This window comes from Rhea americana, unplaced genomic scaffold, assembly GCF_003343005.1.
Source record: "Rhea americana isolate MKP2758 unplaced genomic scaffold, rheAme1 scaffold_114, whole genome shotgun sequence".
Taxonomy (NCBI): domain Eukaryota; kingdom Metazoa; phylum Chordata; class Aves; order Rheiformes; family Rheidae; genus Rhea; species Rhea americana.
This window is the reverse complement of record NW_028185195.1, coordinates 2277301-2303695: the sequence shown is the minus strand read 5'-3', so window position 1 is coordinate 2303695 and position 26395 is coordinate 2277301. Positions and strand designations below refer to the sequence as shown.

General features: G+C 36.6%; 1 protein-coding gene across 1 annotated transcript in view; it reads right to left on the bottom strand.

Moving 5' to 3' along the window:
* The window catches only part of EDIL3 (EGF like and discoidin domains 3), a 229263-nt gene that overhangs the window by 13262 nt on the left and 189606 nt on the right, over positions 1–26395 (bottom strand). The window contains exon 10 of the mRNA XM_085316785.1: positions 2848–3003. Coding sequence (XP_085172911.1) covers positions 2848–3003 — 156 coding nt within the window. The remainder of the gene's footprint in view (positions 1–2847; positions 3004–26395) is intronic.

Here is a 26395-nt window from a genome sequence, read left to right as displayed (position 1 = left end):
AGGCTTCAGCTGAAACACTAAGATAAGTTTGGGAGATCACACTTTAGGGAAGAGGTGAAYGGCTAGATTATGGTCCAAAGAGGATTCAAAAGAATGATCTAAGGTTTAGAAAATATGACTTCTGAAGAAGCCTGAAAGGCTGATATTTTTTTCCAGAGAAGAAACTGAGAAGACATAAGTTAACAGACTTCAACCATAATCAGAGTAAGATAAAGAGAACTATTTCTTACGTCTTTGAGCACAGGTAGGCTTATTGCAGGAAGGGAGAGAAGCAACTCTCCTACCTTTAAAGATTTAAACACTGGAATAGATTGCTTACACTGCACAATTTTCATCATTGGCTGTTTCTACAAACATACTAAACAGTGCTCTGTCAGAGAATGTTTTAAGATATGAGCCCTGTATCTTTGCCCAGGGGAAGCACAGGGGAATGAACCAGACAGAGAAAAGAACTCAACTTCTTAAACTGGCAGCTTTTAACCTCCACTCAAACAATTAAGAAGTCTTTGCAACTGTTCCTGGGGTAACAGTACTTAGGGTTTATTGAAACCCATTTTCTGTGCAGAAGACCAGAGAGGAGATGGGTGGGAGAAGGAAGACTAGTTTCCTCATAGGCTATGAGACACCTGTCTAGGTAATTTCTCAAGATCCTTTTCAGACCTGTCTCCTATGAAGTTACGTCAAGTTCACTGACTGACAACTAAAACTGGAGAAGGTCAGACTCTGGGTAACTTTTGTCATCTGGAAAAAAATGAAAAATAGGAAAGTTATTTGTATTTATATCTGCGGAACAGAAAGGATGTGATCTAGACTTATATCAAGTGATGTTGTTCGTATATTTTCTACAAATCTGAACTCAGAAATCATGACTTCTAATCTCCAGCTAAGTGTATTTGATCACATTCTGCCTTTAATTGTTCCTGATTTGTTAAGGCATCATAATAAGATAAGTCTATTTTATTCTTAGTGATGTTAATTAATATGGGAAGTGAGATGTTTTAAAAAGACAATGATTAAGAGTTTTCCATTGTTCCTAATGGATTATGCATATAGCAATTAACAATCCATCTGATGATGAAAGCAAAAAGAATTTAATTGCCTTGGCAAATGCTATGAACAAGTGTAGACTAGCACAATGCTGTTAAGTGAGATTGCATTTTCTTTTAGATTTGCCTGTGACTGTTACTGTGTTTCTCACTGGAGACTTGAATGCATGTTTGCTTTTTCAGTATAATGAATACAGCAGTTTGCTATTAGACGTTTGGCTTGAAGAAGACATTTCTTTCACAATAAATCTTTTGCTTTTGTTTTTAAATGCCAGGGATTTAAAATGGGATGCGYACAAAGTACTGAAGGGACTATCTGTCACTTAAATTGAATGCATTTACAGTATGTCTATGGAAGGTGAGTTGTTTGTTTCCAATTTTTATCTGACAACCAATTACACGAGACACATCCATAATCATAGGTGTCAGGACCTTCTCAGATGGATGGCTAAAGCAACTGATTGTGTTTTCCCTATCTAAAAATCTTTCAGAATTTGATAACAAAAAAATTCATTGCAGGATAAAACCACAGTGAACTGCCATTTTGCTCTTGATGCTGGGACTTGATAGCATCTTTTTTTTGAAAATAATTTTCTTAAGAGTATTTTTTGCAGGCACACATATAAGTATGTTCATATTAATCCAGTAATGTAGGATGCATTCCACTCACATGGAGTATACATTCAATCAATCAGTTAAAATCAGTGAAATTTAAGCGATACTGCTGTCTAATCCATCATTAATAAATCTACCTGTATTCATACAGTATGTATCATTATATATCAAGATCTCACTGTTTCCAAAAAAAAAAAATGAATTGGTATATATGAAGAGTATTCATTTTTATGAAAAAAATTTGTTTATTCTAAGAAAAACAAGTGGGAACATTTATTATCCTGTACATAGATGCTGAAAACACCAGATTTGAGACATCTATTATCAGATATATCAGCCATCTGGTACTTTTATTAAGGTATCTTTGTTCCAATTAGACTCTAAAATATTTAATAAATACTCAACATTTTGTCAGATTTCTTAATGTTTTCCCTAAGTAACGCATATACTGTAATTTCTTTCTTAACAGACATTTGACCATTCTATGAATTCAGCTATTTGCATTTTAAAAATGTTATACAGTTTAAAGGAAATGTATAATGAATAATACTCTAAATAACATGAGAAAAGTTAAATGCTTCTAGGTAAATCTATCAGTAAGCTTACTCTTTTGTTATGCCTAGCCATTAAACATTTGCAAAGGAAGTTGTGAAACTTTTTACATTTTGTATTAATTTAATAGTGTAATAAAAAAGGATCTTCCCATGGGGTATTTGGAACCCTGAAGTGATTAACTTCCAGGAAAAAAAGATCAACACAAAATTACAAGACAGTAGTAGTGAACAGTAAGGATATACTTTACAGAAAAATAGTATATCCATATCAAAATATGYACTGAGACACTTTCTCCAAGATACAAATAAACTACTATTTATATACATTCTCCTGTAAAGTCAAAGGAAGGAATAATTCCAATAAATGGAGAACTGTAAAGTTTTATGTCTCATATTTAATAGTCTTAAATCAGGTGCATTGCACTGATATGTATGCTGTTACAGCACTGTGAATGTCAGTGTGGTATATGATTCTTTTTTATTCACCTTGACTTTTATCTGTGGAACCCTAGGCATATGTAACCACATAAAGCAGAGGCCGGACAAAAATCTACAGGCTTTCAGCACTGGAGTTGCTACGGACTTAATYCTCTGTAAATGCAACCCAGATATCCATTTTCTCATTACTTTACCTTATCCTTCTTCTGTTTTTCATCCTGGTATATGATCCAGTGCTCCCCATCATTACTGTAAGCAAGCTTGTAGGACCCCACAAACTGGACGTGACCAAAATCTTTAGCTCCTTGAGTAATTATGCCAGTGACTTTTGTAGGGACAAGCAGGTCAACCTATAAGAAACAAAACAGAAATAAAATAAAACACAGGAGAACATAATTAAAACAGGTTCTGCTCACAGGCTGACTTCCTATCACACAAAAGCAGAAGTGGCGCATCCTGACACACAGTATTAGCAGATCTGGAAGAAGGACAGTAAAATCCAGGACTGTTAAGAAACCCCTAAAGGCAGGGTAGCTGAGGACCCTGCTGAGCTCAAGTAGTGGCTTTGCAGTTTCAGAACTGTGACTGCTGCAGGGTCTTTTTCAATTCACTTTGAGTAGGGAAGAAATTAGGATTAGAAGGGAATGACACAMTACTTTCTTCCAGGACTGCTCTTCCAACTCAGATGCTGACGCAATATACGATAATTTTCATTTTCCTTCTCCAAATGCTGAGTAAATGTTATGTAATTTATCAGTTTGCTTTCCTTGTCTCTTTGCGTCTTATTGTTTGTAATTCTTTCCAGCAGAACAGTGCTAATCTTGAACCAGTTCCCATTGTGCGAAGTACTGTAGACATTCTCAGCAAAGCAGTGTTTTCTGTTGCAAAGAATTTATGACCAAAAAGTGTTCCCGTTTGCTCCTAATAACTGGAAYGCAATAAGCCAAAGCTTGATTCCCCCACTGCCTTTTCATTTTCCCTTACAATAACAGACACTGTGCTTTACTAAGTCTTCTTAAATATTTGCTCTCACCTTTCTTTTTCTATTGACCTTTTCTGCTCTTTTTTTCTTCTTCAGGATTTTATTTCTTTTTCTTGTAAAGCTCTAACTTTTCCATTTTCTGATTTTTTGAATTATTTTCTAATCTTAGTACAAGATTTTTAAAAATGCAAGGTAGAAACTTTATTTACTAATAAAATCTGGGCTTTCAAGTGGCTTTCACATGGGTCAGTATAATTAGTATTGTTCCTTGGGGACACATCTGTAATCAATTCTCCTGAATTAGAACTCAACACTGAATGTAAAAGATCTGTGCTGGACTCCTTGAATTAAAGCGATTAAGGAACAGAACAACAACAGAAGTAAACAGAAGTAAAATGACCTAACAATGTATTTTTAGGGGCAGAAGGGAGGATTTAAATTCCCTACCAGAACTGACGTTTTTTTGGAAATACAAAGGTAAAACTGAGGCTCTGTTCCATGTCTTCATGCAATGAGTGCCAGCAAAAAAAAAAGAAAAAAAAAAAAAAAGATGGCTGTGAAGCGGTTAGTATTCTTCATGCTGTCAGTTAACTCAGGCAAAGGAGATTAATAGCAAAAATATTACAATAAAATAACAGGAGCAATCAACTCCACGAGGAAATGAGTGATACATTTTACAATGAAAAATTAAAAAGAGAATACGAAAAACCACAGAATCTGTGACTGATCAAGTGCTGAAGATCCAGTCTTGCGGCTTGGGGAGGCCGTGGCCCCCCAGAACGGGCCGGGCTTTGACTGGAACTCGGGGCAAGCCAAAGGGAYGAATGCGATGCAAAGCACAAGAAATAAACCACAGAGAGGAAGCAAAAACAAACGGAAAGGAAGGAAAAACAAACAAGCAAACCAAGTCACCTAGCCTAAGCTAAAGCTTCTGAAAAGTGGATATCATAGTTCAGACACTAAGAAAATAATACAGAAAACTCTTAGAATGCATTTTTAAGAACAAAAGAGAAATAATGAGTTACTAGAGCTATCAGACAAGGAAGACTTAAGACCCTTGCCCAAACATCCAAAGGGCAGCAAAGAAGAGTAGCAAATAATTTTAAGAAACAGGATGAATAAATCAGAGGCTTCAGTACTGAGATCCTATGACAGTAAATACAAAATCTAATGATCCAGGGGTTTTGGCTCTGGTGAAAAGAATTGASTTATTGCCATCTGACAGCAGCAATGCTGATACCTCAGAAGACACTCCAGGCTCTAAGGAAAGTGTCCCTTGGGAGGCTAAACTCTCTTTGTTTTCTCTTTAGTCAATGGAGAGAGAGAGGGACTCAACCAAYGATCATTCAGAGCTGCAGCCTACTTCAGATGCTCCAATTCAGCACTGTTAATTAGGTAGTAAAAAGATATGTTACCCTTTTTTTATTATTTTTTACAAGGTAGGTATATTATTGCTATGGTTGCTTTTTATTTATTGTTATACTTAGCTGAGAAAAGATGATGTGGGGAACTGCACTTAGAAGAAACTCCAGTTATTGAAATAGATAAGTGAGACCTCATGCTACCGACTTCTCATCACCTACAATTCAGATACAGAACGAAGAGGTCTGTTAGTTTCCTTGTCTTTTATGGATTACTAAACATCAGGTATCTGATTTAAATTCCAAATACTTCTGGAGTCTAACTGAATAGTCTGATTTTCAAAAAGGGTCATCTGGTGGACAACTGATTGGTCCACACTTTTAGGTGGCATTTGAACAAAGAATCTAGGAGTCAGCTTTAGATTTTGTTTATAAGTAATTCTGACATTAACCTTTTCCAAGTGTAATCTCTTTTCAGCAGAAAATGCTTCTTATACTAAAAATTAATGTCTCTCTTCTTAACTTAAAAACATGCCTCTATGAAACTGTTGAAATTTTAAAACCTTGAAAGTAGTCTGAATGGATTTCACAWATATTTAACATGGCCATGATATTCCGAATGTTTCTCATTAAAATTCAGAACAGGGAGGAAAAATTCTCATTAAGATTCAGAGGATTTCAAAGGTAAAATCACAATAAACCTTTATTATCACACAGATCCAGAGTTAATAAAAACGTCCTAGTAACAATTGTTTTGCGCTTACAGGATATATCCATTGGCCTTGTACTCTTGTTCAGAAAAATGATGTGCGAAGTTGAAAGATAATTTGGCATGTGTTTCATCCTTTTCCTAAAAGACTTACATAGCACTGTGTAGAAYACATATATGTGTGTGTGCTATATGAAAAACTTAAATTGAAATAAAAAAGTAATGAATAGACAGGATCTGTTCTAGGTCTTGACAGTATAGACAAGCTAACTTGATGGGAGATGGATAGAAAGAAGCAATGGATAGAGCATCAGCACCTCCCTCCCATACTTTAGCACCTTATTTATTTACTTACAAACTGATGAGAAGCCTTCTGATCTGTGAGCAATAAGGATTGATACTAATCTGGCATTAAATGGAACTAGGTACCATGGTGTGCCTTTATTACCTTCTGCAAAGARTTAAAACTTCCTTGCTTTTCATCCTTCACATTGAAGGTACTCTGGATAAGAAAGGCAAGCAGAATTTACCACAATTTCTAGGCAAAATGTCTACATTAAAATAATTTAACAAAAGCCATAACTTCCCATCAGGACATGGAGCACATTTATTCAGTTAGTGCAGACTGCAAGTAACGGGCAATCAAACAAATTACCAGGGAGAGAAGCTGAATTAACACACAACCACTGTGTACTTTTCAAAGCTGAATGCGATTAACAGGATTAGAATTTGGCTTTGGCTTTTTCAATGCATCAAAATTTAGGATGTGGTAGAGGCAATTAGTCTGCGACTGATAGGATCATTAGCTGGTTAGAGGAAGAACCACGGTTTATAGTTTAATGTACATTTCTACAAGCGGCTGATCAAAAAGCAGTTTAACACCTTGTATCTGAAAGAACTCTCTTGGGTTATAACTACTCTCTTTGTATGTATCAGTTTCCTACCTTGCTTCAGATGTTAAAGGCAATTCAGCATTAAAAGTTTGATTTGAAGGATAATTAATTTAAAAAAAGCACAAAAATAAATCTATCTGAATACACTTTTAAAAATGAAATACAGCATGGACAGTCAGTATGCACTTTGTGCCAGTGTGCAATTATACGCAGGGCAACTACTGTTCCACTTACACTACAAGGAAGTCTACTTGATCAGGAGGGAACAGTCATATACCTGTTCTGGCAATGCTCTGAGTGGCTTAACCACCAATCCCAAGCTAATAAACCTTGACTATCAGCATCTGACTATGCAGATATGCCTAATGTTCATTTAATTGCCTTTAGAGTTTAACTATTGGAGAATTACAACTGTTAATGCAGAGACCATCAAACTGGCAACATTCATTCCTCCCAAGACAACAGCATAATGACAAGACATTTCTAGACATTTCAAATAGCTGCCCGTAAGCCAGCTTGGATCTGGAAGCAGTACAGCTGCCTTTGCATACGCCGTGCTTGAACATGGATCTACTACTTCTGAACTCAAGCTGGCCCTCAGACTGATGCATTGCCTCTTGAAGACTTACTAACATGGTTCTCCATTACCTCAGCAGTCCCTGTGCCACTTGGAAAAGACATGCCATGAAATAGTTGTCATTGCTTTCGGAGCATTCCCCATTTCTCAACACACCTTTTGCTTCTCCTACACACTTGGTGGAAATAAATGTAGTTTCAGATATTTACTGGCACTAGGACAGAGGCAGTAGAGCACATGAACAGCAAACCATGTATGGACAGGACTCAGAAAAGCAGATGAAGGAAGAATTTTTCAAGAGACAGAGACCACAACTGGAAGCTGAGTGACCATGCAACTCAGAGAGTCCCTCCTGGACTAGAAACACACTCTCGAGACACTGGCTTGCAGAAGACAAGCCTCAAGAAGACACAAATTGCAGAAGTCTCCAGTGCTTCAGAGACTAACAAAGGAGACAGAGTCCTAAATGGCAGTACCTTGCAAAACCCAGCCAAGTAGCCCAAAGCACTTTAGATTGGGAAATCAATAAGCACAGTTAGACTATGTAGTTACAAGCAGCAGAGTGCAATGGGGGAAGATCTGTAAAGCAAATCAGCTGATACTGAGAACTGGATTTCAACACTATGTGCTGCAGGGGACACATGATGCACAAGTGTGCAATTTAGTGGCTGGAACATAATTGGTTTTGATGCGCATCTTTTAGCTTAGTTTCATCTCAAAGAAACCCATTTAATGCTCTGTGAGGGCACTCCATGATGCGAACCATGAAAAGTGGAGACAGTCTTAAAAAATAACACATTCCTCGTCTACAATATAATGTTAACGTCGACAAACCCTCAGAATCGTTGTACCGTTTACTTAGCAATGAAGATAGTAGGAAGGTGGCTTACTTGACCTTAGCAATACTATTTCATCAGCGTGCAGCTCCTTCTATCTCACATGCCAGCCCTGTGAGCAGCATATCTTAGATATTTTGGAATGCTTAATATAACATTAGATGCTCACAGTTAAGCACCTGAATGCCACCAAGACAGTTTAATATATTTATGCTCTCCTACACAGATTACTCACTGTGCGTTTCGAACCTGACAATTCCCAAACGAATTTTTTCCAGGGAAATCTCCCCTGACACAGAACTGGCACACAGGTACAGTAGCTATATGAACCCAACTGGAGGAAAGGAGGGACAGGCTCGTAGTAACTACAAGCATATGGACAGAATTGTAGTTCTGTATTTTATTGAATCAGGYGTAGGTACTGCCCCAGGTTCCCTGTGGCTAGTATTCTCGTCTATATTCAAACACTGGAGATAAATGGAAAATTGGTGACAATACAGTACTCTTGCCACAAACTTGCAACATATACAGGTTTCTAGCAACATTTCAGCAGTATCTCTGTTAGCAAACCCTGAAGTTTGTCATTTCCAGCTGTTTTCAAAAGGCTCAGATTAAGAAAAAAAAATACTATCAAGAAAATAGTCCATCATGCCTAATTGCAGCTATATGTTTTTAATGGGGGGAAAAAAAATCATCCAAGCAACCATATAGACTTTGGTAGAAAAATCTCATTTTCATTTTAATTCTAAATAAAATAAAATAAAAGTATCTACATTTAATTGGGTTCATATCACTTAACATACATTTAAAATTAAACTTTTGGTCATGAACCTAGGTAGAGATGAGTGCTTTTCAGATGAAATAAGAGTGCCATTCTTTTTCTTCTTCAAAATTGTGGATTTTGCTTCACTAGCTTCTTTTTCAATTTAAGTTTAGCCCTTTAACATTATTTTAACATCATGCTGCTGTATTTTTAACAATTGTAGTCCTCTAGGCTAAGATAATAAATACAACATTTATTGTCTTATTTACCCTTATCTGCCTCTTGTTAAAAAACACATTTACTTTGAATCACCTTATAACTGCAGCAACTRCACATAGGAAACAACATTAGAAAGAACACCACACAACTCGARTTATCCTCAGCACCATTTAAAAGCTAGAAACAGGGGTATTAGGCCTGTCATTGAAAATCTTCATGGACGGTCAGAAAACACATTTGAGATCATTATTCTGAAATTCTGATAGATTTTGACGTGAAACAAACACATATGCTCACAGAAAATCGCATTTCAGTGAGCAACTATGTAAGCAGCAGCTATTTCTTAGAGTACAGATTGTGTGAATTCATTAACGTATCTATTTGTTAATCACTATTATATAAATATTATATGAAAAAGAAAAAAATGCTGAATAACTATTTAATTTGCTCAGAATTTCAGTAAAATATTCAGTTAAATCATCTTTATATGACCAACCACAKAACTATTTTGAGAAGTGTGTATTTCTGACACAGAAAAATTTAATAACCGCAGTTTACTAAACCATGACTAATCTCACTTTACTGTTATCTCAAACCCAAACTGTACAGAAAAGCAAATTTTAGCCTTAGGATCTGGATTTTCAAAAGTACCAAAGAGAGTTGCTACCCAGTTCCTATGGGAACTTAGTATGGCTGATGCTCCAAAGCCATATGGGCACCCTGGTAAATCCTGCCTGCAGCACACACAAAGTGTCACTGTTTTCAGATGGATCCTGCTAACTGGAATGACTTCTCTGGGTGTCCCCGAACCTGTCATGGACTATTCATATCCTTCCAGGAAATGACAGTACCTAGTGTGATCAAGTCTGAAAGTATTGTTAATAAAAAGAGAATTTAATATTTCAAAATTAAAACATATCTGTGTGTAGGGTTATTTTTTCTGGAAATATTATCACAGGTTTTTTGTAGCAATTACATAGTTTATTGCAATTGGTCACTATATTGCAAAAAAACCATTAATAAATAGCAATAGTCTTTCTGCTGTGCAGTACTCAAAGCTTATCAGTGCTTATGATGGTCCTGAAAGATTTAAAAATAGTCCATGAAATTACCAGTGATTAGACAGGTTTAGACATCAGGTGGAGTTAGAAGAAGCTTTTGAGCTGCATTAGGACACTTGAACAGTTGATATAAACCTGTTATACCGATCTGGGTTAGACCAATCAATTGAAATTCTTGTGGAAAAGTCAAGGACAAAGCAATACACAGCACACAGTCATTAAAAAATAACAGAAAAAACAGATTATGAATATGATCATGAGTAGTTCATGATACAATACACTGACAACACACTCTGCTACCTTTCTGCCAAGGTCTTCAACTGAATACTACTGCAGGCAATGACTGCGCAGTACAATTCACTAACAGCCAATTTAAATGAAGAACAGAGAAGTGGTGAAAAAATGACCATTCTTCCTTCCCACCCCGGCAGCTAGTTACAGATAGAAACAGATATAGAAATGGGGAAAAAAATTTCATTTACATTCTCTTCTTTACATAATGGTATATGCCTTGGAAAGCAGAAAAGCAGGTAAAACTGGATAACAGGTACATTTCAGGAATACAATTTCTGGAAGACATATTKTAAAACAGTTATTGCTGTGTTACTAATAACAATGCTGATAACTTTTGCTCAAAAAGCTTTCTGTTTCCTCCAATCTATGAAGAAGGAATAGATTATCCTGAGATTTCAGACAGGCATTCTCTACTCTCTTTGGATTGTAAGAGGAACAGGAAAGTGTTTTTGCTACTTTTAATTATTTTACTAAAATATATTTCAAGTTGATGAGCAAATTTATCTATAAAATTTCCTGCATGTCTGTGTTGTGGGCTCTCTCCCCAGGTGTGGACACTCTACTTTTGTGTTGAAGACCGCTGTAGGAAATCTCAGGGGATAGAGTTGGTAAAATAGCAGCACAACACTGGCAAACACAGATAGAAGAAAACTTGGAACACAAACAGAGGAAAAGTATCTATTTAACTATAAGTTTCAGAATGACACTTGATAATCAGAGAAGGATTTTAACTTTTTATAGCAAAACTTTGAAACAGCATATGGTTTGGAATTTAATCAGCAGAAATCTAGGTATTTCAGATTTAATTTGTATTGAGATTTTCAGTATATTATTGTTTTAAACTCAAATCAAAAACTGATTATTCAAGGCCTGAGTAAGCAAAATCTTTCCCTAGAAATGAACTACTAAAATTTCTGCTCATCAATCTGTAGGGAAAACAGTGCACCCCTTTTACTAGAGGATAAATATCTTTGTWAAAATTTTGAGATCATAAATGGACTCACCTGAGAAACAGTTAATTTTATTTTTAAAAGGAAAAACGGTGGTAATGGTGGTAATATGGAACTTCATTATTCACTACATTTGTTTTTCTCAATTGATTAAAAATGTTGCAAAATTTTTTGTGTACTTCATAAAAATGTCCCAATAATCTATGAGTAACTGGACTATAGCTCAACAAGTAAACTAAGGATAAGTTTGCACACAAGATACTGCAAAGTGACTAATCATTAATATAATTACTGAACTGCTGAAGTACTAAAAAAACCCTGCCTGTAAGCAAAGTTAAATCTCCCTGGAAAATAAATGGTGTTCAGGCTGAGGGCTCCTCCTTGTTTTTAAAAGCTGTGAGTTTGTACGTCTCGCCTTTTCATAGGAAATGCAGCCCAGACAGCATCATTTACCAATTCTTCTTAAGAATGGCTTTGCTCATCTGTCAGCCAAGATTATTAYGCAGAACGTGTGTCATAAAGCTATGCTGCTGTAGGTATAAACTAAAAATGTCAAAATCATGACACCAGACCTCAAAAACAACAATCAGCTTCACCAAAAAAGACTGCCAAAATGATAGCACAAAAGCTTTGGTTTCCAGYGACGCACTGTTAATGATCAATAGAAAGAAACAAAGAAACATAAGCMGTGCTGTAAAATTTAGGGATATCCTTGCTAATGTCCTTTTTAGTTAGAGAAATAATGCTGTTGATTTACAGAAGAAATCAAGTTTTTTCTATTTAGACTAAATAGCTTGTCACTTCTAAGGCAATAATCTCATAATGTACTGACATGAATATAATTAAAAGGTCTATTAATCTTCATTCTCCAGGACRTAAGAAAGATTATATGTTATTAGTCAAAAGGATACCCCGAAGCACCTATTAGGGAGCTTCCTAGATAGATCTCTGGTCAAAATAAGACTAGGCTCCTGGCGGGACATGTTCAACCGGAGGACTCAGCTCTCGCTTTGATCTGACACCGGTGTATCTTCTGGGCTTCCAAAACACACTGCAATGCTTATCAGCTTTCTCCACCTCCTGAGGAGAGCGTGGAAAGCACCAGGCGTGACTGATTTAAGGGATTAAGATTTTGCTAAAATTGTTGACCAGGGCTAGAATTATAAGGGATATTATTTCCCCCTCCCCCCCGCATTTAAAAAAGAAACAAATCACTTTGTACTGTGAGAAACAGAAAAAGCTTCCACCTAAATATAAGCTGAAAGTGTGTGCTTTTCAAATAGTTGGTAAGTGTCTTGGTCATTAGGGCTATCTGGCCCAGGTTTAGTTTCTCCTCTAGGTTAGAAAAAGTAGAGTTATTAGAATGGATTTCCAGATTAGAGTAAAAATTTAATAATTTTCTTTCATTCTTATCACATATTCCACTCTAGAGCTGCAAACATTTCCTGGTGAAAGCTGTACAAACACTGATAGGTTTCTTTGAGAGATATCACAGGAATTTTCAAAAAGGAATTTTAATTAAATTAACTTTCATACAGTTCAAAGCCAGATTTTAAACTGGATCCCAGAGATACAGTAACAGTTAATTTGAAGTCCACGATATTAAATTAAATTAAATGTTAAGTAAACTAGATTTGCAATCAGAGCTTTACTTTTTKGAAATGATTCAAATTGATTTGTCTCTGAAATTTGAATGGTATTTTTCATAAAATTAAAGTTTAATCTTTTTAATTCTGATACGCATTTCTACTCGTAAATTCAAAACAATTGATCAAAATAGTTCATTTTTGTAATGACARTTGTAAGAAATATAAATCAAAATATATGAAAGTTAATTTAATAGAAAAAAGACACTGCTTTTTCACTCATGTTTTCCATTTTTTTTCTTAAAAATGGGAAGAGCCTCTCCATTGATTTTTTTTCTAAATTGACTATTATTCCATCTTTTGTACCTTAAATAATTAATCAAGAGACTACTGATGCTTTAACGCATCACCCTGCATTTACCCTGGCAACAGGGTAAATCAATACGGACAAAGTATGCTCTAAGCTTATCCATATTCTTCCCAATTTAAAAAAGAAGAGAACGTAGGAGACCGGAGCTCTCAGGAGTATGGAAGTTGGTTGACAAATTTACTGTCTATTTTGGAACTAGATGTACCTCCCTACCTGGCATCAGTGAACCATTATCGTGGGAAAACAACTGATCTGTACAGCTCCAGTTAGTCCTGAATAATACTATCTTACTGTTTTTCTTCAGATCTATAAAATGAAATGTGTTTGCATGGTTTCATGCATGTCAATCCCATGGTGCATCTCAATCCCCTAAGATAACATCAGTAGTGCATTAGTTTGGCTCATACAYGTATCCCTCTTAAGTCTCTCATTTGATATTAGAATGGGGTTTTATACATTTCTATAAGGTTAGGAAACCAAGGATCTAGCTGACTGAGGTGGGAAACAGTTTCAAGACCACTGAAACTCAGAGGATTCTTACCATGCTCCACAGTACTTCCACTGAAGGAAAAAAACAACCAAACCACTTGGGCRTATTTTATCTTTATAACTTCTAGGCAACCTAGAGTAGGTTCTTACATGTAAAGCCTCTCCAAATCCTGCTGAAATGGATGGAGTGAACTCAATGATTGATTGTTAATGGCCGCCATAAAGAGTCTTAACATCTTTCAGATGACACTAGACAGYCACGTAGATTTGTTAATTTTAAATTAATTATTGCCATTTCTAGGATAGGTACTATACATACATTGCAAATGCTTGTTGCTTTCCATGTTTAACATATTAAAAATTAAGTTGTCAACCAATGTTATGTCATGTTTACACCAGGTAGGTTAGTAAAAACACTTACATCATATTTCAATATATGAATAGAATTCAAGTGCCAGAATTCCCTAAGAGTACTTTTGAGGGGATTGTTYGCAACCAACATTTTTGAAAAAGAATAAAATTGTTTTTTGAACTAGAGATAGTAAAAGAGAAATGTACAGCTATATCTAGAAAAGCAAACATAATCCTCTCAAAAACGCAACTATTTGATATGCTAAACAAGGCTGTATCCTAACCAAAACAATATCTGAAGCAGAGTATTTGCCAAAATCTGTATTTGCATATGCTCATATAACCCCTACTGATACTTGTTACAGCTAAGACCTACACAGATACCACAGAGGGGGAAGTCTGGTCCACTCCAAAATGAAAAGATATGAGCTGATTCATCATTAATGAAGTTGAAATCTTTACTTTAAAAGTTTTGAGCATAAACACACAGAGAAGGCTATGAAATCACAGTGTTAAGAAATCTATAAAGAACATATTTTCAGCTTAGGGCAATGCGTTTTCCTTGTAGACACATCCCATATTTCTTTTCTTTTTTTTCTTTCTTTTTTTTTTTTGTTCTTCCCTTGTGTTCCCAATGTTCCCTTCTTAGAAATTAATCTTTTAAATGGCTCCTGCAGTCCTTACTCTGTCAGGTGGGTACAAATCTAATTTATTAAAACCCAGTGTTTACTGTCAAAGCATCTACACCGTTGTGAAAGGCTTGGCAAAAAGAGAATTTTGCACTCAACTTCAGGCATGTGGAGCATGTTGTGACAAATCCATTTTCATACTTTAGTGGTTAAAAAATAATTTTAGAAGGATAAATCAGAGGAATAATCTTGAATACTGACCAGCAGCACATGGGTAAAAAGTCTCCATAAAAATCCTACCATAATAACATTCACTATCTACCAGAAAGCAAAGSACTACATTGGCTGGCAGACAGCAGTGTAAGATCTTTGGCTCACCACGGCAGAAGATTGTCTGCTAATTCTACTTGAATTCTAGCAATTCTATGCAGTCTGCAATTTGATTTTCRCTACTGATTTTAAGTAGATGTTTTCACATACATGATTATGTATTGCAATTCCACGGAGCAGACTATTTTCTAACTATTTGTTCCGTAGGCAGCAGAAAATACATCTCTATTACTACAAAGTAAATCAAAATAATTTGTGTACTGACTTGCAATAGATCATCGTGCTTGTATCAGATGATTCAGTGAAACAACCTAATTTTAGGCTACGGCATCAAATAATAAGAATGTTCRTTTTTGCTACAGAAAACTGTATTTTAAAGACTCATGAGCATTAATGGAAAGTTTATATTTTTAAGAGGAATAGCACCTGACATGCTTTTCTGCACAGATAGATTCCCAGCAAGTTTTCTCAAAAGGGTCTTTCCAAGCTGAGGAAATATAAGGCCTTCCTAAGGCCTTGGTGGTGGATATAACTGTCTTGTTTTTTCCCCAATGCGACGTTCAGCTGAGCAGATTTAAAGGCTTTGTGGACCTGGGTAAGGAYGCTGGGCCTGGAGCAAGCCTCTGCACGTCACTGCATGCCATCTCAGCTGGGATTAAACACTATCTATATTATATAGATTGTATTAGCCCCAAAACACAAAAACAAAGGGCCTGATCAACCTGTTTTATGTCTAATAATGTGGCAATCCTCATAAATTTCAATAAAAACCTTGGTTCTAGTCACTGCATGCAGGTATAGGCATCAGAGATTCTAAATTCACAGGAATRACCAGCTCAGGGAACCTGAACTATAGGTCATCAGTCTCAAAAACTACAGCTCATCCCCAAAGACAGACTTTCGTTAGGTTAGGCATTTCAGTCCTTTCAAAAATGCAAAGCCACCAGGCAGATCAAACTTTTCATACATATACTTTCAATTTTTGAAGCAGCTGGCCCCACAGAAGGCAAGGGGAGTTAACATAAATATACCGGYGTTAACATGATTCAGAAGTCCTTTGTGGCTCTCTATGCTTAATAGTCCATGCACTATCTTGGACAAGAGCAACTAGGAGGAAGAATAACATATGCACTACAAAAAAAGTTGATTTTCTTAATAAAAAGCAAGCAAAAATTAATTTTACTACTTTGTTCATAGGAGTTGTTTTGCTTGTAGCACTGCAAGTGAAGCAAATAAATAACAAATAAATGTCAATATATGAATCCCCAGTATTTCCAGAATTACCAAGGCAATGAGATTGTATGAACTCAGACATTATTTGCTGTATTCTGTAACTTATTTCTAAGGATGAGATGATGATCCTATATGACAGCACATATTGAACTTTGGTTTGAAATAGAGACTCTACGTGTATGTATAATTATGGTGATGCATAGGACCTAAAGGTCAGAGGCTAAACCAGAGGATTCATTTTTTTRAAGTTATTTTTTCCTCTGCACTTCTTTACTACTACTTTTGATTACCCATTCAATTGCAAAAGAGAATCTAAAAAGAAAAGTATTTTTATTTTGCTTGTCCAAAAAATACACATTTGAAACGGGCAACTGTGATTTAGAAAGCAAACAAAAAACCCACGTAATCACTTCCATTTTCTTGGGACTCGATTCATTCCTGATGCTATACAAACGGCTCATGCAAGGCCTATTGAAGAAATTCTACACAAAGTTTTAAAAGAACCCCTCCAGTTCTAAAAAGGCAATTCTTTCAGTGCATTTGCATACTTCCAGTAAGTTCTACTTTTCTATGCTGAAAATCCTGTGAAGTTGAAAGATGTTCTTCCACTAAATATATACATATAGTATATACGCTTAATAACATATATGTGTAATTATAGTTATATATGTGTATATATACATATACATACACACACACATGCAAAATATACTGCATTTCTGCTTAAGAGTTTTCACATTTCCTGAACTACGAAGCTGCTATTTGCATTGCACAAATAAATGCAAAAATATACTCCTTATTTCAACTCTCCACCAAAATTCTGAGTTCTGAATTTTTTGCTCACTGACACTACTGCTTACCATACCATATAGTTGCTTTGTGTGGGTCTCTGTGTCAGGGATATAAATAAACAAATACACATACACACTCACACAAACATAAAATTTAGGATAAATTCAACTGTGATGCTCAATCATGGTATGCTTACATCAACAGATATATTTGGAAGTAGCAGCAAATTAAGAAAGCAAAAACATTCCTAAAAGCAAGTTGGAAAAGTAAATTTCCTGAATTACAGGAAATCAMAGACTGATAAAGTGTAGGTGAGCTAGTGAAACAATGGCTATAAAATTCTGCAGAATTGTGTAGCTGATATAACTGGGACAGTTGAAGCTACGCACTCATACACATAATTTGAGGAAGTTTCATCTTCATTTTCATGTCAACAAGCTGGATATTGGCTGATTTAAAGTTCCTAATATTCTTCACCAAAGCCATATAAAATATTAAAAACATATTTATATTATCTTTATTTACTCTACATGTAATGTTTCCTTCTCTAGGCTCTGGACACCATAGCCACAAACTTCAATCGTAACAAAATGCAGTCACATTCAGAAACTTAAAAAGAGCAGCTAGTGTTTTGTTCAAAATAAAACACAAAATCAAACATAAATAGATAGAGGCCCTTTTGGTGTTCTCCTGTTTGCCAATAACGGTACAAATAACTGAGCCTTACAGCTTCAGTGTGGAAAGCACCTTTTGGAGAACATTGGTGACAACAGCTCATACAAAGAAGTCCTAAGTGAGCATCCACAGTGACAGCAGACAGAGTGAGCAGAAGTTTGACATCTTATCTGACAAGTTCAAACTATTCTATGACTTTATGGTTCAATATTATTAGAAAACAGCAATCACCTGTCAGTGCATTCTGTTTTCCCGATTTCTTAATTCTTTTGATTTTTGGCCTGTAGAAGGCCTCAAGAGCAAATCTAAGAGCAACACCGTACACTTAGTCCTGTTGCTGACCCATTAGTGACAACTGAGAGTGCTTCAGTATTCCCTGGAAGTAGGGGATACTGACAAAATTAAGAACATAATTTTCTTACTAATGATAACAAATGTATCAGTCTCATATGATATATACGATACACATTCTTGCTGATGCATGCAAATAATATGTTATTCCTTATACACATCTGTGCTTCCTTAAATATTTTTGAAATAGTGTAGGAATATCCTTCTTTTAATAATGCTTTCTATAACAGTTTACATTCACTTCCTCCTACTACCCCATTCTCTCTGGCTTTTTCTGAAAATCAACAGTAAGAATTTAAGCCAAAATAAGACAAAAAAGACTTCATAAAAGTCCACCTGGCAATGAAAACGCATTTAATCTGTTGACAAGTGCATTGTTACCCATAATTCAGTTAAATCATGGGTATTTAAATTTAGCAGTATGACAGTAAGAAATGTACTGCACACTGCACATTATATTTCATTTGTTTATAGTTTCTCAGCCTGCATATCTGATAAGTTAGGCTTATTTCAACACAGAAGTTGAAACGCAATGATCCTGGAGAAATATGGAACTAACCTTTCTGAGAAGAAAGTGCTGAACTAAAAGAAATGAGACAGGGCTTGCCAGTATTTTTATGTATTGCTTGCAGCAGAACTCTGCAATATATATTACTAGCTGTAAAAACTCCAGCAAGAGCTAAGCCTTTTCTAAATAGAAAAATTGAAACAGTAAGAAGGGACATACATTTTCCTCTCTTTAAATGCTGATAATTTTATCACTATCAAATTACTATCCCAATTGCTCTAAGGTTTTTTCTTTATATAAGCAAGATTCATCGCTGTATATCGCAGTCCAATCCTAATTGGCATATGTTGTCAAACCATCCTGAAATGCAATCAGGAAAGCTGTCCTGCCATGCAGCAGATTGTGGGTGGTGATAAAAGACGGTCTAACCAGCTCCTGAAAGTCCTTAAGAATATTTTTAAGAGCAACAGGAAGCCCCTTCATCTGCCAGCTTGCAGTAGCAGCCTGGCTGTCTTGCGACGGGCATGTCAATATTCTGCTCCGAGTGCCTGTGAGCCAACACAGATTTTTTCCAAGAGCTCTTCTCCTTTATGGGCTTTCCTGCTAAGGTCTCTGACCAAAACGCATGGCGGGAAATACAGTATGACCTTTTTGGAGTGACAGCATCCAAAGGAGCAAAGGGCAGGAAACCATACGCTCTCAAGGAAGAGGTCAGCCCTGTTTGAGGTCCCCACTAACAGGGGGACACAGCGAGGGTCTCTTGGTCCTCTCAGGCTACTACTCACTTGGCTTAATCACATTCTCACATGTTATTTCTCACATTCCTCACAGGAGGTCCTCTCCTGGGCTCCTCACAGCAGCAAGCAAAGACAACAGTGTGTCTCGTCTCTCCTCTGGTAATACTGCTAAAACTCAGAAGCACTTCAAGAAGATTTTTTGCTCCCTCTTTCCTTTGAAAAACCTTTTTACTAGGTGGAATATATTGATCAAAAACTCAGAAATGGCCAGGGAACAGCAATATTGCAACATGAGCCTTTCTGAGCTGACAGATTTCTCATTAATGGAAGGAGAGAAGATTTGAAACTGGATTCCTCAAGGTGAAAAGTTACACAAGACAGAGTCACTGAAGAACATTCCCACAAAATAAGTCCCCTGCTGCTGCATACAGATCCGTAAACGTAAGGGGAAGCAAACCTACTATCATATGTTCACCCTATAGTTCTGCTCTATTACAGCAACTTTATTTTTACTGCTCTAAATCAGACTGTAGATACAACTACTATGTCTGATGGGTATAGGAGTGATAATTTCCTCACTGCAGTATCCTGCATGATGATACAGTACTTTTCTGACAGAACTGATAGGTGTTTGCAAACATATGATATCATCCTCCCCAATGGTCATAAAAATTCTGTGAGTTAAATTCTGGACCACTAAAGTCATTAGAAGTTTGATTTCTGAATTTTTTTTTTAACCTTGCAATTATTATGCTGGGTCATCTAATGCTCATTGCTTGGCTCATGTTTCAGGAATCTGATGTTATTTTATCTTTACGCTGGAAATCAATAGTAAAAAAATTCTGGATAAAGTTTTGATATATTTGATATTGTGGTGGGGTTTTGTGTAAAATATAGCCAATGTTTTGAATAATAGTGACGGTGGGCTGAGATAATCAAAAAGAAATTATTCTTCTATCCATAATATATTACAAACAAATATGCAGCACTTCAAAACTATGTACATATATCAATTATGCTTCAGGCTGTCTCTTATCTGCAAGCTTGTGCAAGGAAAAGGGGACAYTAGGCTTCTCCTTCTGCCTTTTGCAGGCGTGATCTTAAATTAGTGTAGTTTTCATGGGGTTCCTTCTGTAAAGGAGAATATGCCATGTCCTGGTCTCAGTTTCCAAAAACGCACTATTTAGCCTTACATGTCGCTCATTCCACTACTATGGTCTGACACAAAGCTGGGAGCTGTTGTAGCAGGTACTACTCCAGTGGCAGGCACAAAATAGTTTTGGCTCCCTGCTGAACTAGGAGTATCCTCATTGTACTGTCTATTTGTTTTCTAATTTGTTTTCAAAATAACTTTACAAACAAAAAGYAGCAATATAAAAGTCTAGTCCTATTTGCACATCACAAATTGAAACCTACTCAATTATGATAAAAAAAAAAAAGTGTGTTTTTTTCCCACTGGAGTGAAACCAGCAGTTTACTTTTGGAAGTATTAAAAGATGTATTTTTAATTTTTTACTTACTGCTTAAAATGTGTTACCCATAACAAGCTCACCACCATAAAGCTTCCTGTAGAGATTTGAATTTTATAGCATCTACTTGCACCGAGGCACAGATTAGAAATATGTTAACATAACCAAAGAGATTAAATGTATAAAATGGCATTTGATGGTTAAGGTAACAAACTGAGCCACTATGAAAAAGACGTCAATTACGATGTAACATGCTGTAATTGGTTTCTCTGATATTAAACTGGATGTCTCAGAATCAAGTCTTTTTCCCTAAGCTACCTCTGTGGTACTAATGAATGTTAAGACTTCTCTGGTTTCATAATTTTGCTTCTTTTTTGAGGTACAAGCAGTAGATGCATATCAATGTGGAATATTTACAATGTATTCAGAATGACTGATTTAAAATCTTGGCATCTGGCTGCTCTGTGATTGTGTAAATGCAGAAGAGCCAAAACCTTACAGATTGTTTGGCTAGCTGCAGTGATAAATACTGATTAGTAGTAAGTGACCCCAGTGTCATGGATGCCTTCAGCACTGCTTCCAAACTAATGTGTCCCTACACATTTTGCAAGCCAAAAGTAATGCAGCAGCTCCTATTATTAAAATGAAATATCTACACCCTATTTTCAATAAAAAAATCATATTATTGATKAGGATTATTGCAGCGGAAGGAGTTGGAAAGTGGTGCTGTACAGGGACATCGGCACCACGGAAACGTCAGCTACATAGCTGGAAAAGAGATGTCCAGCAGCAAGACSGTGGCCTGGGCATAGGGTAGCAACAGAGTCGGGGCTCGCCAGCCAGCGCGTAGCGGCATATGGTGAGGGGAGACAGATAGACAGATGGCGAACGTCCCTTCCCAGGCTCCAGCACGGCGGCTCTTGCACGCTTTGACAAACGTGGTGATTAGGAGCCAGCACTAAACGTCCGTGCGACTGAGACGAACGCAAGGACAGCGGGCAAGAGCACAGGTGGCAAACACATGTACATGCGSTCCTCTGTTTATTTTAAGGCAATGCAATATCAACCAAAAAATTGTAGCAGGATGTTGGCAACATGACTCAGGCTGCTGTTACCTCAAGGCAGACTAGATTCCTATTACATCAATGTGAATTCAAGGTAGGGAGGTCGTATTGGATTTTTCCATAGTAAAACAGACCTGTATTTAATGCGAGTCTGGCACTTACGCTGCTTTTTATTAGCARACTGTTCAGAAGATTCTGCCTTCTTTGTTTTGGGAGTGACATACTCACATTACAAAATCAACATGCACCTCAATATGCCCTTCTCCCCCTTCTAAGTCCCAAGATTTTGGCATGGTAGAGAGAGGTGCAAAGGTGTGGATTACAGGTACTGAGCAAAGCCTCTCCAGGAATTTGACAAGAAGTACACTTGCAGTGAGAGCATTTTTTTCGCTCAGATGGGTAATCCTGATTCAATTTCTATTCTGGCAATGTGACTAGCGCATGACTGCCATGTAACATGCAATAAAACATGATACATCAGACCAATGAACTTGAACATTATCTAAAGCTTTAGATTTTTTTTTAATATAAAAACCACTCTCTGCCTTGTGATACAGCTAAGAACAAGAACAGCTCGTCAGGTCTGACACCCAGGGATGGCCAGCAACAGCCACAGTCACTGGGAGCTACGGAAAGGAACACTGGGAGCTAKGGAAAGGAAATTCAGACCCTGTTAGCTTAGTTCCCTAGCCATGAGAGTGGGCAAGCCACCTGTCGTGCAGACCAGCTGTGACATAGCCAAGGAAGGTTTCAGTCTGCAGAGTTGCCAGAAAACATAACTTTTGTTGAGAGCTCTGAACTCTTCGCTGGGTTACTCCACACRAAACAAAATTTCTAGTCATCAGCCTCTTCAGATCAGTGCTCCCAGAAAGCAGAGCTAACTCTAACAGCCCGAGGAGAACTTAGAGCCTCTTTGTGGAYACTGCTTAGAATATGGGGAGACCTYGGGGCAGGCTAAAATACCCCCAAAACCCCAAAGAAAGCTCAGCTACTGTTAGACATTACTCAAYATGGGAGATGGCCAGTGCAGATGTACTAGTTGTTAAGTGTGCATAAAATTCAGTAAAAATAAAATGAAAATACATGGAAATGTTATTTTGAAAAGTTAAATATTTTTACAAATATGTTGCTATTTGAAAAAATTTATAAAAAAATATATAACCTTGTACATTTGTACAAAAATTGATACAAAACAAATATAATAAAAAGACGAAATCTTAAAGTCAGGGACCTGCATATGTCTTTAAGCACAAAACTGCACCAGATAATCAATATCTGTTGTGCAACTGTACAAATTAACATCTTCYTGCCAGCAAGAAAAAAAAATTAAAAATTTGATGTCTTGCACAACGCGCTTCCTCCTCTTTCCTTGCTCCTAACAGAGAGCTGCCACAAGCAGCGGTGAGAAGCGCAGACCGTCGGGAGGCCCCCGGCTGCTCCTGTTAGGTGACCAAGCCCTTTACTTCCCTGGCAATTTCGGAGGGCCTCTTCACCCTGAGAGGTCACGGTGAGAGTCAGCCTTTCTGCGTTTCCTCATAACCTCTTCAGCCTAAATCATATTTTGTTATTATTGTGAGCTCTACCTAATACCAAGTGCTTTCACCTCAATAAAAGCGAAACAAATTAGAGTGGAAAATATTCCAGCTGCTGTAACAGCAGGGGGTTCCTATACATTCTTACAGAAACCGAAGCTTTTTGTTGCATAAAGGTACTCTTTGGTACAGTTTACAGAGCTCATGCTTCTAAATTAATTGAACTATATTCCCTATAATGTTTGTAATGCAACACTAAATTCTGCAGAATTCAACTCTGTTTAGTGTGTTCTGACAATGACATTTTACAAGTACTATTAGAGCATCTGTATTTAATAACAGTGTTTTGGGTACTAAAATAGTCATGGATTACTGCAGTAATCAAATTATAAACCTTTTTTTCCCCCGCTAACCTTTATGTAGCGGGCATAGGTAATTTCTGCCAATGCCTTGATTACTTACACATCAATGGGCACAAACATGGTTCGATTTTGAAGTAATTTAAGTTTCTGGTACCTAGCTTGCTATTAGCAAACTAGCCTATCATTCTCTAGTCATTCATTTAACCAGGCAGAAAAACATTGTCATTTGTACAAACCAAAGCTTCTGTCAATACCTTTAAAATTTTATCGACCTTCAGCAACAATTCAAAATTCTTCAGTGGAAAACTTTCTTTCATTCCTTTATACAACAGCTCTTCTGTTTCTTTCTGGGATGGAAACTCTGTGCAATTTTGCTTAATAACAGAAACCATATTATGAAGATAACTTAACACTATCCCACATCATGTTAATTTAAAAGTTTAGAAATATCAATAATGAAGCCAATAGGTCATAACATAAGTGTGTTCCTCTCATGGCTACTCAGCTAATTGCTCATATAGGTAATTCATTTCATAGCGAAGATATTCCAGCTATGTAACACAAAATACAGCACAGTACTTGAGACGTATACAAGCCAAAAGATGAAGACACTCTCCCTTTCACATACAGGAAGTATAAGATAAAAGCAAGCCCTTTGGGGAGAACTTGGGTACTTAGCACCCATCCTTTTCTAATGAAGTCCTTCTTGTCCACCTCACTCTGCTTTAAAGACCTCTTCAACAGTTTTATATATGGAACCAGCAGATCTGCTCAAATAAATTTAAATACTTTGTATTATCTGTTCACACAGGTAATTATCCAACACTCTCCCACCCCCAGGATTTCCTCCATTTCCTACGTTATGTGGTAGTTTTGGGGGGGAGAATGTGATGACACAATATGTATCTTAAAATTGAAATTTTTGCATASGAAAGTTATTCAGGTTAGTAACTTAACATTATTGAAATAAAATCAATCGCATAATTAAAGAAAATGACTCATCATCTAAAATCAGTAGAGTCTCAATGGAGGAAAACAGCCTCCTGCAGAAGGCTATTCATGTCGTCTCTCAGATATTTATCTTAGGAAAGTGTAAGTTGCTCTTTGGAAATGATGCTCTCTAAGAGAGACTACAGAGGTCTGTCATCTCAGCAGCTTGCTTAGATTTGGTTAGACAGATTAAGGAAAAAATACAGACACTTATGCATGGTAAGGAGTCACACCGAAACAAACTTCTTATAGGATTATAAAGCAGGAAAGTTCTATTGTAAATCGGAGCAATGATTATAGGATACAATTCTATACAAATAAACTTGAATGTTTGATAAAATTGGAGCAGCATCCACATAGCTGATAAATTTCTTTTTGTCATTATTCCCGAGTCAACAAGATTATGAAAGCTCAATGAAGAAAATTATTTTGATTGACAAAACACAAAGAAACATATACCCWTATTTGTCATGAAGCACTGATTAATCCAATATGTGAAACAGAAATTTTTTAAAGCATTTCTCCTAATAATAGGATTATATACAAATCTGAAAAAAATGAATATTGGTTAATGAAAATACTACCCTGTCCCAACCTTTTTGTTCAGTTTATTTGTCCTCTTCCGCAGCTTGTGCTCATTTCAAGCCCTGGTAAAAGGTACCTTCACAAGTATGGTAGATCTGTCTGCAGAAGTATTGAAATTCCCTGTAAAAACACAAGCTGCAAACCAAGGGTCCATCTAGCCCAGCATTCTGCTTCCAAAACTGGCCAAAAGCAAACACAAAAGGCAAAGTATATGTGGTATTTCAGCCTAATACACCTGCATTCTCCATTAATTTTCAGATAAGGGAATTCCTCAAATCTGTTGAGTTTTGCGTATTTAGTAATCCCTAATGGGTCTCTTCCCATTATGACTGGACTTTTTACAGCCACAACATCATTTGCCAAAGAGTTCCTCAGGTCTGCCAGGCACTGTGTAAAAACCTTCCCTCTCTCTCCCTCTCTCCTATTTTTAATGGGTATTCCCTTATAATAACCCCTGTAATATCCTTTTTCAGAGGGATTTCCCAGCTTACAGACAACAACAGCAAAAATCTACTGGTAGTCAGTGGTACTGACTCTTGGGGGATCAACGCTAGCTCACAATATGTACATAGCTCCTATTGCACAAACCTCTCCAGGCTTCATCTGTTATTATCTCCGCAAAGGCAGTTCAGTAAAGGACATACCGAAAGGAGGTTGGGGGAGTAGGGGGTGGGACAACAGATGACTGTGGTATTTGCTAATTGTTGTAAATAGCAGAATTTTGTACTTACGAGAGGAATTTTCAATGTATGTGGTTTCAGCTACCTCCTCCTTCGCCCTGTTTTGACTGTTATGATTTAGACACTTCTACACATTTAACTACTTTATATTTTTTATTATATGAATCTCCTTTAAAAGAACAGAATGAGAATTTATTTTTCAGAAGAATTCATAGTCATGACTGCCAACCACTGCTGCTCACACCTCTGAGAAATAAACTCAGAGTGTTTTTTTTTTTTTTTTCCCCCCTAGGAAACAAAGATAATGTGCTATCTAAAGCAATGAAAAGTAATAAATCAGAACAAAGCCGGCCCCAGAATCTGT